At 39.0% G+C, this 12,674-nt stretch overlaps 1 protein-coding gene across 2 annotated transcripts in view; it reads left to right on the top strand.

Annotated features, from left to right (window-relative positions):
- LAMA4 (laminin subunit alpha 4) overlaps positions 1–12,674 on the top strand; it is a 143,530-nt gene that overhangs the window by 28,856 nt on the left and 102,000 nt on the right. For both annotated transcript variants that reach the window (XM_060616434.3, XM_060616436.3), the window contains exon 2: positions 7,364–7,465. In XM_060616434.3, the coding sequence (XP_060472417.3) occupies positions 7,364–7,465 (102 nt within the window). The remainder of the gene's footprint in view (positions 1–7,363; positions 7,466–12,674) is intronic.

The following is a 12,674-nucleotide window of genomic DNA, read 5'->3' as shown; positions in this document are numbered from 1 at the left end:
ATTAAAATGTGGGGAATTTCAATTACGCAAACAAGCGCTTAAAGAGGCCCAAGGGAGGATATGTGGGTAATTCTGTCCACATTCAAGTAAAATCAATCAAGAAGTCAACTTCTTGCTAACTGTAGCACATTGCATGATGCCTTTAACATATTTTGGCACTTTGATATAGTTTGGTGTATGAACAACCGGGACGTGTTAAGCCCTACCTGAAAAATAATAGAGCTAAAAGTTACCAGTAGCTTACCCCAGGACTGCCTTCCATCCCAGATACTTTACCTTTTATTTTTATAGACACAGAAAAAAGTACTGTGAGATGCCTACCTATGTAATAAATTCACGTGTTTTCAGAAGTGGCTCCTCCCCAGCAAAGGCTAAGTCGATGTTTTTGAATAGGTGTTCCCCATTTATTTTAATCATCCCCATTAGAAGAGCTCTGAATACAGATTCTTAAGTCTGCCCAAGCTTTAAGCAGATGGAAGTCAGCATTTTGCAACATGCGTAGACTCAGAGTAAAGGCACAAAGTTTTAGCTCCTAAGTGAGCATAATATTCAATGTTAAGGTGACTTTTAATAATCGCTTAAAAAAAATGGAACTCACCAAAACTAAAACTAGAGCTAAAACCATTGTTGCCTAGAAACAAGGAGAAAAGTGGATTCATTATATACATACAAAAACCCAAGCAGAAAGATAATTGAATGTGGGCTCTTAAATTTGAAGAATACTAATTTGGAAGGTAGCAATGACTCTGGACACAAGTGAATGAATTCAGAGAGGTTTTTGGTTTGGGGTGTTTTTTTTTTTAATGCTTTCTGCATTGAGCCTCAGTAAATTAAAGCAAAAGCTGATGAATCAAAATTCTAAAAGTCTAATTCAGAAGACAAGATGAGTCGATATTTGTAAAATGTTTGTAAATCCTTGATTGAAGACACAAAGACAATTTCTACAGTGCCCCCCTCCACCCCTGTCCATGGTTTAGCTTTCTGTGGTTTCAGTTACTTGAAGTCAACCTCCGTCCAGAGGCAGATGATCCTCCTTCTGATGTATTGTCAGGTTAATAGTAGCCTAACGCTAGGTCACAATACTTACGTCATTCTCCTCACTTCATCTCATCATGTACGCATGTTTTCATGCCACATCATCACAAAAGAAGACAGGTGAATACAGTACAATAAAATATTTTGAGAGAGAGAGATCACATTCACATAACTATTATTACAGTATGTTGTTATAATTGTTCTTTTTTATTGTTATTGTGAAATCTTACTGTACTTAATTTATAAATTAGATTTTATCACAGGTATGTATGTATCAGAAAAAACATAATGTGTACAGGGTTCATTCAGGACTATCTGTGATTTCAGGAATCCACTGAGGGTCTTGGAGTGTATCCCCCACAGATAAGGTGGGGACTACCGATTTATAGGTCAGATCTTACTAGAACAGGCACAGGGCTGTAGAGTATGCTCTTTGTAATGGAATTTTATTATAATTAATCCACGGTCATTTGTTAGAGCTGATTTCTCTCCAAGGGTGATCTCAAGATGTGTCTCACAGCAGATGACAACTTCAGACTCCTAAATTTGATCAATTTTTGTCATTTTAATGGGTGGTTGGGGACCTCAGATTGCTGGAGAATGCTATTTGAGCATTTAAATTATTTAGTCAATCAGGGTTTTCAACAGAAATTCTGAAGGTTCTAGAGATTCAATATCTATGCATATGTGGTGACTTTGGGCCAATTAGCTCCTCTGTGACAATATTTGGAAAACACAGTGAGATTTTTGTGAACGTTTTTAACCTAAAATGGTATTACTTAGCTTGAGTTTGCTACACCCAAGGGATACAGACTGGACAATACCTCAAAAAAGCCTGATTTCAGAATCTTAAGAAAATTCAAAAAATGTTCTGTAAGATGACAATATTGTCAGTTTAAGTCATTGCTCTGAAGGGACTTCTTCATATGAGAATAAAAATTATCAAGCAGCTATATAAGTGTTATCCTCTTTGTTAAGAAATAGTCTTACTTTGCTATATTAACTTATGAAATGATTAATATTATGATTATACGATGGACCTGTGGAAATAATGCTTTCTGCAATGATATCAACATATACTGCCATTCCCAGTTCCTTTAAATATATGTGGCACGTGGTTATACTAATTTCTTCTTAAAGTTCCATCCAATTTCTATAAATGTAAAATTTGTCAAATATACGCACATCGATTTTTACTCAAAGCAAGACATCATACTAATGATAACAAAGTAAGCAAATGGTAATCTTCACTATTATTCTTTGAAGACAGAGGTAAATGTTATTGATTGATCTAATCAGTATTCAAGCGAGACAAGCTGTAATAATATAGTAGCTAATAATGGAGAGCTGTAAAAAGTCTCCAAGTGATTTAGTGGAAAGTAATTTGTCAAAATGACAACTGGGCTGAGGTAAATTGTTTAAAGAGTAGATATTCCCATTCAATAGTTTTCATATATTAATAACTATATATTTTAAGCATGTATCTATTTTGTAAGATTTTTTTTTCTGGAGTTTAAAGAAAAGGTTTTACATTTTTATCCTTTTAAACCTGCTTTGGACTGTTTGTAGCAGCAAAAGTTTGGAAATAACCAAAATGTCCAACAAAAGAGGTTTGGTTAATATATATTAATGGTATACCAGATGATTAGGAGCTCAAACCCAGGAGTCAAACAAATGATCTAAATCCTAGGTCCACCATTTCTCATCTGTGTCATTTGGTCTGTATAACAAATCCCATAAGCTACAGAGACTCATCTGTAAAATGTGGGTGACAGCTATTACCTTCATAGGGCTATTGTGGGGTAAAATGAGAGAAGTATACAACATGATCAATGCAGTAATATTTATGTTCAATTAATTAAAGGTTCAATTAAATTTTTCTTTCTTTTCTTTCTTTCTTTCTTTCTTTCTTTCTTTCTTTCTTTCTTTCTTTCATCTTTCTCTTTTGTTTTTATGAGAAGCAGCATGTTATAATAGAGAAAGAACAAGATTTGGATCAATCTGAACTCCTTATAAAGCCGTGTGACATCGGATACATTTTTCATCTTCTCTGACCCTCAGTTTGTTCATTTCTAAAATGCAGATACTTATACCTAATGCACAGAGTTGTGACAAAGAGCAAATATCATAATATGGATGAAGCTCTTATCATAATATTTGGTATATAGACCCTCAATGAATAACAGCTACACTACAATTATCTTCATTCTTATCATCATTATCCTTGTTATTATTATTAATTTTTTAAGGCCTTGGCACCATCCCAGGCAGCATAAATCCTCTGAGTGCTCTCAGATCAGCCACCCATGTGTTCATATAGTTGTATGCTATCGGTCAGGTCTTCTCATGTGGGCAAAAGTGTTCAGTATGGCATCTAAAAATTGAATGTAAGACTTCTCTTGCCCAAACACACACATATATACATAAAAACCATCTTTGTTTAATAAATTTTGGAGAACATTCCAAAAGAAATCAGGCAGACATTTGTTTTCTCTGTGGGAAGACCACTCAGCTTTCAAAGGTCTCGAAATAACACGGGTCTTACAATCACTAAGCCAAGAGATTGTTAACCAGAAACCAAACTAAAAATAACTCTACTTTCATTCCTAAAATTATCTACCTTTTAATATTATAACGAAGGTCAATTTCGCCAGTTTTTACAGAATTTCAAGACAGTTAGTACAAATTAACAGAACTTTCTGGAGCCATGACAGAACATTTCTACATAAAAGGAACAACATTTTACAGCTCTTCCTTGAGGACATTCAAACTTCTCTTGAACCACGTAAGAATTTACCATTCCAAGAAATCCTCTAAGATTCTACAACACAAAGGGTCCAAGGTAGCCAGTGCATGTGGTAGTGACATCAGAAGCTCCCAATGAATGCCCAGGGCTTCCATTAGCCTATATGGTGCCTTTACACAAATTTAAAGTGGTGCCTCCCCTCAAGTAGACGAATTAGAAAATATAATCTTTCAGGTAAACAAAGCCCTACATACAGGAAAGAAGCTGGCTGGGTTTCTACCCAACCCCACCCTCCCGGCAGAGGGCCAAATGACTGCCCCACATGACCCTATCCCTGCCTCCCTTTTTCTTCCTATCTCCCACAGTTTAAGAGACTGGAGCCAAGTCAATTTCACACAAGGTCAGAGCCTTAGCCTGGGGAGTGGATAAGTGGATAATGACAGACTCTCTGGGTGAAGTCACCTCCTAAACTTGGCACAACATAAAGATTTCATTTGGCACGTCCAGTCTAGGCAGTGGCTGCCTGGACTGTGTCGAAAAAGACTGGAGACCAAATCCAGCCCTAGTTGGGAGCAGTGAGTCTATTAGCAGCATAAACCATGGGTTTCCAACAGCACATATGCTTCAGATTTCCTATCTTGGGCCAAACAATTTAAGTCACAAATATTCACTGAGCAATTAACATGTACAAGGCACTATGAGGGACGTTGTAGAGCAATCCTTTCAAACCTGGTCACACTTTGGAATCTTCAGGGGACTTTTTTTTTTTTAATTTAAATCCAAGTTATTTAATATATAGTGCAATAATAATTTCAGGAATAGAATTTAGTGATTCATCATTTACATATAACACCCCGCGCTCATCCCAACAAGTGTCTTCCTTAATGCCCCTCACCCCTTCAGCCTTTCCCCCCACCCAACACCCCACCAGCAACCCTCAGTTTGTTCTCTGGATTTAAGAGTGTCTTATGGTTTGTCTCCCTCTCTGTTTCTATCTCATTTTTGCTCCCCTTCCCTTATGTTCATCTGTTTTATATCTTACATTCCACATGTGAGTGAAGTCCTATGATGTTTGTCTTTCTCTGACTGACTTATTTCATTTAGCACAATACACTCTAGTCCCATCCACGTTGTTGCAAATGGCAAGATTTCATTCTTTTTGATGGCTGAGTAGTATTCCAGTTATATCTAGATAGATAGATAGATAGATAGATAGATAGATAGATAGATAGATAGATACTACATCTTCTTTATCCATTCATCAGTTGATGGATTTTTGGACTCTTTCCATACTTTGGCTATTGTCAATAGTGCTTCTTACACTAGAACACTAATTACCAGATTCTTGTAATTTTTCAATAAATCTAAAGCTATTCTAACTTTACCAGCAGAATTTACCAAAACTGTTTATTGCTATTGTTATTTGGGTTTTTTTTTTATGTTGTGTAATTTTATTTTTGTTTATTTTTGTTTTGTTTTCTTTTATTGTTTTTTTTTTATTCCAGAATAATTAACATAGAGTGTTATATTAGTTTCAGGTGTATAATACAGTGATTCAACTATTTTTGTTTTTAAAACATGAGTCTCTTGATTTAGCTAAGGCCTCAAGGACATAAGGGATTAGCTACCATCATATACAAACTGATGCATTTATTCAGGGCAAATCTTAATTTTCTTTGTCTTCTTCAGGAAAAAAGAGCTGCAGAAGTGCCCAAAAGGCTTGAACTAATATCAATTGAGAGCACCTTCACTGAAACCTGATGCTTTGGGCCAGAGGAAGGTCCTACTACAGTTGATGATACAAGTAGATCTTCTCATGTTCTGTTTCCAGGCATCACTACCAGACTCCCTACCATCACTAGCATGCTTTTTCTCCTCCTAATACACCTCTAGTCTCTGCCCCACTCACTGGACTCATAGAAACTCATAAGGATCAGAATGGTGGTCACAGGGGCTGGGGGATACGGGAAATGGGGAGAGGTTGGTCAAAGGGTGCAAATTTCTGGTTACAAGATTATCAAGTTCTGGATACCTAATGTGCTGCCCAATGAGTGTAGTTAATAATACCGTATCATATGCTTGAAAGTTGCTGAGAGAGTAAATCTTAAATTTTCTCATCACAGAAAAAGAAATGATAATTAGGTGGCATGATGGCCGTGTTATCTAAAGCTATGGTGGTAATCGTTTTGCAATGGATACATGTATGAAATCAGATGGTCTAAATTAAACGCTTCTTGCCGCAGTTTTAGCACCTTTCTCTCTCTATTGTTCCTTGTGGAATTGAGAAAAACCACAAACTCTCCATTATAAATTATAAATTGGCTCCCTCTCAGTCTTACTTTCTCTCACTTAGAAAAGTGGAATTTCTTCTTTTCTTCATGGACAAATGTCATTCTGCCCTATTAAACTTCCTCCCCATTGAATATATTAGATTTTAGTTTTGGGATCCCAACTGGTGGTGTTTTTATACTGTGAACAGTGTCTAGTGGTTCTTTCTTTACAGACAAAAAGGCAAGAGGAAATGGGCTTGCATAGCAGTCAGAGGGACTTCAGCCAGATATAATGAAAAATTTCCTGGTGGCCAAGATAGTACAAACTACAATGAGTCAATGAAATGGGGTGTGGGGGGAAGGGTGATGTGAAATCTTCTACTCTGTAAGTTTGTGGAAACAACCCAGATGCTTATCTGTCTGGAATTCTTTAGAAGTAAATCTGTCTGATGGGCAGGGAGTGGACTTCCACGTCTACAATGCCACTGCTGCCTTGCATCATCAAGGCATCCTGAAGAAACATAAAAGACATAGTCACAATTCCAATCACATAAATAAGGAAAAAATCTTGCAAAGCTTCTCAACTGGAGCATGAGTGACATTGTGGGAGGGTAATTCATCATTGTGCAGGTTGACTCGTGCAGCACAAGGTGGTTTAACGTGGCCACAACCCACTTAGCACCTCTGGGTCTAAGGATTTGGTCACTAGAATGAAGGAAAATAATGTGTTCCTCGCAGAGCTGCTTGGATAAATGAAATCTCTGTCACCCACACAGGACCTGACAAGTGTAAGAACTCATTAACTTCCCTACTCCTCCCTTTAAAATTTTAGGATCTGAAGAGATAGATTTTTTTTAAGAGCCCGGGCATAAAAGACACATCTCTAAGCTGTTATACTATAGCCAGTATTTTGTGATACTGTAAGTCTTTATTTATAGGGATCCTAAAGCAATTTCTCACCTTGACTAATTGTCAGAGTTTATTTTGTTTTGTTTCGTTTTGTTAGAAAACATTAGAAAATTTCTTTCTCCTTTACTGTTACCTAAAATCTCCTTATTCTTCCTTACAATATTAGGACAGTGTTAAATGTGCTCCTATGCTTCCGAACTGTTTTTAAAAAGGAGGGGGAGGGAAGATAGCAAAGAAAATTGGACATACATCACTGAATGGCAGTGTAAATAGTTTATTCTGGTACATTTTGTAAAGAAATATTTAGATAGCTGAATAATCATCTCCCCTATTCTTCACAAAAAGCATTGACCAAAATAGGTCTTTTCAATAAAGCACATGTTTTTTGTTGTGTCTGTTTCAGAAATGTGGTGCCGGATTCTTTCTCACCCAGTCGGGAGCATGTATGCCCTGTGACTGCAACGGCAATTCCAATGAGTGCTTGGATGGCTCTGGATTCTGTATGGTAGGTCGGGGGCACCTATCACTTTTCAGACATTTCCTTAGCCTTCTGTGTCTTAAGTGGGGATAAAATATTCTTCCTGGACCTTTGAGCTACCTATGAAAGAGCTAATCAAGCTCTCTTTTTATCCTTCACCTTTTCCTGTAAAACACTTCGTAGAAACTGCTTACGATTGTAAGTGGCCATCAAGGCATATGTGTGCCTGTACATAGTCCTCCTGAAGGGTGACTGGCTGACCACCCTTGGCAGCTGGTTTCTTCCCGGAGGCCAATGGTGAAGAGACTGAAAACAATACTCGGCGGGGGAAACCATCCATCCAAATTCCTCTGTAATAGTATAGTTTGCCATATGTTTGGCTTCACTCCACCTAAACCAGGAGAATAAAACAGTTGTTTCATATAGCATAGTTCACAGCTTAAGATAGTCAGGTCTACAGATCAAAATTTGTTTAAAATAAAAAGGCCTGGGGGCGCCTGGGTGGCGCAGTCGGTTAAGCGTCCGACTTCAGCCAGGTCACGATCTCACGGTCCGTGAGTTCGAGCCCCGCGTCGGGCTCTGGGCTGATGGCTCGGAGCCTGGAGCCTGTTTCCGATTCTGTGTCTCCCTCTCTCTCTGCCCCTCCCCCGTTCATGCTCTGTCTCTCTCTGTCCCAAAAATAAATAAAAAACGTTGAAAAAAAAAAAGGCCTGAACCAAATAGCTAATAAAAACGAAAGCTCTGGCCTTGTAGTCTTTGTAATTCTGTGTTTCAGCCCCGAGAGGACTATTTTTCCCCTTAACTGGAGTGAATCCCTAAATTCCCCAGTTAACTCTTCTTCAGTGAAGTATCATAGAGACTCATGGAGGAGACAAGACAAGCCTTCTCGCAGAAAGTGCTTGCCACATCTTTTCTATTCTCACTGAATGGACTGACAACTTCGTGAAAATGGCTACCGAAATATTTACCAGAAATGGCTTTAGTAGAAGTCCCAGGAGGCATTTTGAAAGTCTTATGCCCCAAGATCATGTTTTCCATCAGGAGCTGTACCACACGGCCGGAAAATCAGATTCTTCAGGATCCTCTGAGGCAGAAGAGACTTTCCAAAATTGCAAGAGTATTTTTGCATAAGCTACAAGAATTCTTAATTAAGTACACCCTGTTTACCTCAAAATTAGTATAATTATCCCTGTTAAGCAGATCATTTTGATTACAAGTGGCCTCCGAGGTATGCACATGGAGGTGTGATTTTACCCACTGTAAATGCATTACATTAAGATGCAAATTAGAACATTTCATCTACTTGGACCCTAGCAGTTGCCATTTTTCTAGAGACAGAGAGAATGTAGTGGCAAACACTGGGCACTGCCATCTCTTTGTAGTATTTGTTCAGTCCTGGTGTTTCTGTCTTCCCCTTCCCCCCATCTTTTTAATAACCGTTACATCCAGGATGTCCTCTGTAGCCGTGTAGGCACACGCAGCTGCCAAAACCTGCCCCTTTCTAATGCTTCCATCTCCGGTTTCCTGTTATTTTAATCCCAGTGACATTTGAAAAGAAAATCCCATGGATGCACTTGAACCAATGATGTACATCTCTGATGATTTGACCAAGTAGAGGCTCTTTGCCATCTGGCTTATTAAAATAGAAGGCGATAGGGACTGGTAGGCCCCGTCAGCTGCTGTCAGGCAGCCAGTAAGATGGAACACTGAAGTAAAAGGACAAAAAAGACCATCCTGCTAGTGCCTGCGAAGAGCTTTGACAAAGCCACTCTTCCTGACGATGACGTTGTCAGAAAAGGCACTGTCATGGCTTCATCTCTGACCTAGACGTGAGCCTCTGAAAGGGACAGTCATCACGTCTTCTGGGCGTCTGAAGTTCCAATAAAAGTTTGGGAATGGGATAGGGGGTAAGTTTTTATACGCCTGCTCAAGGAAGCTGCCAATCTTCCCACAGTTACTTTGCTCCAAGACAGAACATTTGAAAATGGAAGAAAGAAATAGCATCCTGCTCCACCCGGAAGGAAATAGCTTTCTTCCCTGAAGTAATAGATGCTCGATGTAACAAACAAACAAGACAACAACAATACAGACCTGGACTACATGAAATTCAAAGTGAAAATCACCCACAACCTTATCCCCCAGAGCTAAATGTATATATGTATATCTATACACATACATATTCTTATAAATTTCATTTGGAAAGACAGAAAAAAAAAGGAAGTAACTTGTATTTAATTAAACGTAAGTAGTGAGCAGAGAGGCTTGCCCATATAGTCACAATATGTTGTCATTTAGATGGCAAATATATTGTCAACGGTGTCCCACTGGAATCAAACTCAGATTTTTCTGTTTCCCTTGGCAGCCCCTTCTGGCCTCCTGGCCGAGCAGTGCCAGATTTTAGGCTCCTTCCCTGTAGCTCCTTCAGTTCACCCAGTTGTCAGGGCACCAGACAAGAAGCAGTGGCCTGGAGGAACACTTCCTCGCAGCTGACTGTGGGCCCGAGTTTCAATCAGTTCTCACTGCTTAACAGCCTCACTCATTTCTCCCATCTTCCATACACAGCCAAAAATAAATGGCCGCCTTTTATTTCATCTTGTTTCATTTTGTTCTTAGTTCGAAGGCTTGTAATGCCTCTGCCTTGCCCTCCCCCCCCCCCCGCGTTGTTTCTGATTCTTCCCCCATTCCAACATCCATTTTTAATTTGACCTCATATTTTACAGACTAATCTTAAGGAACTAAGCCATTTGACAATAGAATATAGAGTAGACAAAGTTACGCTACCATTTTAGATATAGCAAAGGAGCTTAGAGATGTCTCCACAAGAGGGATGCTAACGCTTCAAATGCAGGAAAGTGGCTAAGTGAAAAGTGAAAAGTGAATGAAATCCAACATGTGTTGGATGTTTCCAAAAAGCCACCTTGCATCTTATCAGAACTAGAATGGATTGGGAAGGGTTCTCAGCTGAGTCAGCCAGGCGAGGCCCCAAAGGCCAGGCAACTCCAGTGAACATGGCAGACTCTCTAGGAAGGCTCCAGAAGGAAGCATGAGAAAGGAATTAAGGAAAAGAAACATGTGGAAGCAGACAGATGGCTGGTGGTAGGAATGCTCAGTTTCTAATAACCCATATTTTATCCCAAGTCTATAAACTAGGCCCAGAGAACTAAGAAGAAACCATGGCTAAGGCCAGTTCCCATCGAAAAAGTTGTCTCATCATTAGAGAAAGCCAGGTGCCCACTGACCAGAACTAGACGGAAGAAAATCTGACTTGAAGTTCACCACTGACACAGCGCTCCTTAGGTTCTTTTTGATTAAGGATCGGTTGGTCTGTTGATTTCATCTATCCATTTAACAAAAAAAGCGTTTTACTTGAGCACCCCCTATGTGTAGACACTGGGTTAGGTTGAAGGACTGTCCAGACAGACGCACCCACTCGAAAATGCTGGTGGACATGACCAATATAATAAAGCTCAAGGTATGAGGACCATGGGAGCTTTAGAAACACACGCAGAAACCCCTATCTGTTCAGTGGCAATCAAATGAAAAATTAAAAATAATACAGGGTCTGTGCCAGCATTGCAAGAAAAACATTTTTTGTAAATCTGAATGAAAATATTCAGATTTCAAACCAGAGAACTGCACAAATATAATTGAAATCTAAAGAGACACCGTCAAGCTGTTAAGTATTTATATCTGGCTAGTGGAGACATGGGTGGATTTTTATTTTCTTCTTTTCACTTTATAATATGCCTCCCGAAATTTTCTGCAACTGCCTATGGTAATTTTATAGTTAAAAAGATTGATATTCAAATGGACTTCTACCCCACCCTAAGCATAATGGAGAAAGAGAAGTAATCCAATATATTGAAGGTTAATGAATTTTTTATTACTCTCAAAGCCTAATTAAAACTTCATTCAGGAAAGCAAAGATATTGCATCTCTAATTTCTGCAGATACTAGCATTTTTCTCATGCTTTTCAAACCCTCCTTTATTATGTGTGTAAGACAGAAATCAACCAATGTAAGTTCCTGTAAGACTAAATATGTGTGGTTAATAAACCAGCACATTCATTAGATGGCCCAGAGCAAGAAAAAATTCAGTTATAGAGACTTCTTTCTCCTGTCTTATTTCCAACTACAAAGTTGGTATCTAGATCGAGTGCATAATTCTTACAACAAAATTTTGACAATTTTCCAATATGTTGCAAACTTGGAAAACCCCCAAATTTTGCAATAGTGATGGATTTGGTACTATGCTAACTGAAGCTTAGCAGAGTCTACAGAATCTGAAAGAAAGTCAGAAAATTGCATGTCCAAAGAATTCAGAGTTCTCTGTTGCTTTGCGGCCAGTCATGTAAGAATATAATAGGAACTGACTGCAAATAAGTTCTCCATATATTGTTCATGCTTCTTCTTCCAACCCTGAATGTGTTCCTCTTCTGGATATTCCCCTTCTCAATTAACTACCGTATCATTCTGCCAGACCCTCATGCTAAGATGTCCCAGATGCTTCCTCGGCTTCCTTTTCCACTTCCCCAACATTCAACCTGGAAGAAAGCCTCTCCTCTTCTCTGCCATCCCACTGCCTTAATTCACGTCCACAGCATCGCTCCCTGACCGCTGCCATGGCTCCCCAACTACTCATCATGCCTGGCTCCAGACTTACCTTCCCCTAACCAGCAACGGAGACATCTTTCCACCTAGTCAAGGCATTCTCCTTTCTAAAATCTTTCAGGAATTTCTACTCCAGCCCCACTGAGCTTCTCACTACCACCAAAACTAACTCTGTACGAGCACCCCCTGAGTCTGAACTTGTGTTCCCCTGCTCTCTACCTGGGATTTCTTGCTTATCCTTCGAGGCCTAGTTCAAGTGTCGTCACCTCCATTAGGTTTTCTCCAATTTTCTCGAGATGAGCTAGACCCTTTCCTTCCTCTTTGTCCCACAGTAGGTACGTACTTCACACATACCTCAGTCATAGCACCTAGCACTCTATATTATTGTTTGTTTACCTCTCTCTGAGTAGTTTGCCTCACAAGCATGAGTTACTCAACTGCAAGAACCGGGTCTTTTTCATAAAATGACACATAAGGACAAAATGACACATAAATGAACCTGGTCTTCGTTTTAGTAGCAGTCACAGTTCCTTGTCATGATAGCAGCTTAATCCAGCCTTGTTAAGTGAATGAATGAATGAATGAATGAATGAGTTAGTAAAATAAGAAACCAGCAAATGTAAAA

Source organism: Panthera onca, chromosome B2, assembly GCF_046562875.1.
Source record: "Panthera onca isolate mPanOnc1 chromosome B2, mPanOnc1 haplotype 2, whole genome shotgun sequence".
NCBI classification, from domain to species: domain Eukaryota; kingdom Metazoa; phylum Chordata; class Mammalia; order Carnivora; family Felidae; genus Panthera; species Panthera onca.
Note: the sequence above shows the minus strand (reverse complement) of the source record. Positions and strands in the feature narration are given on the sequence as shown.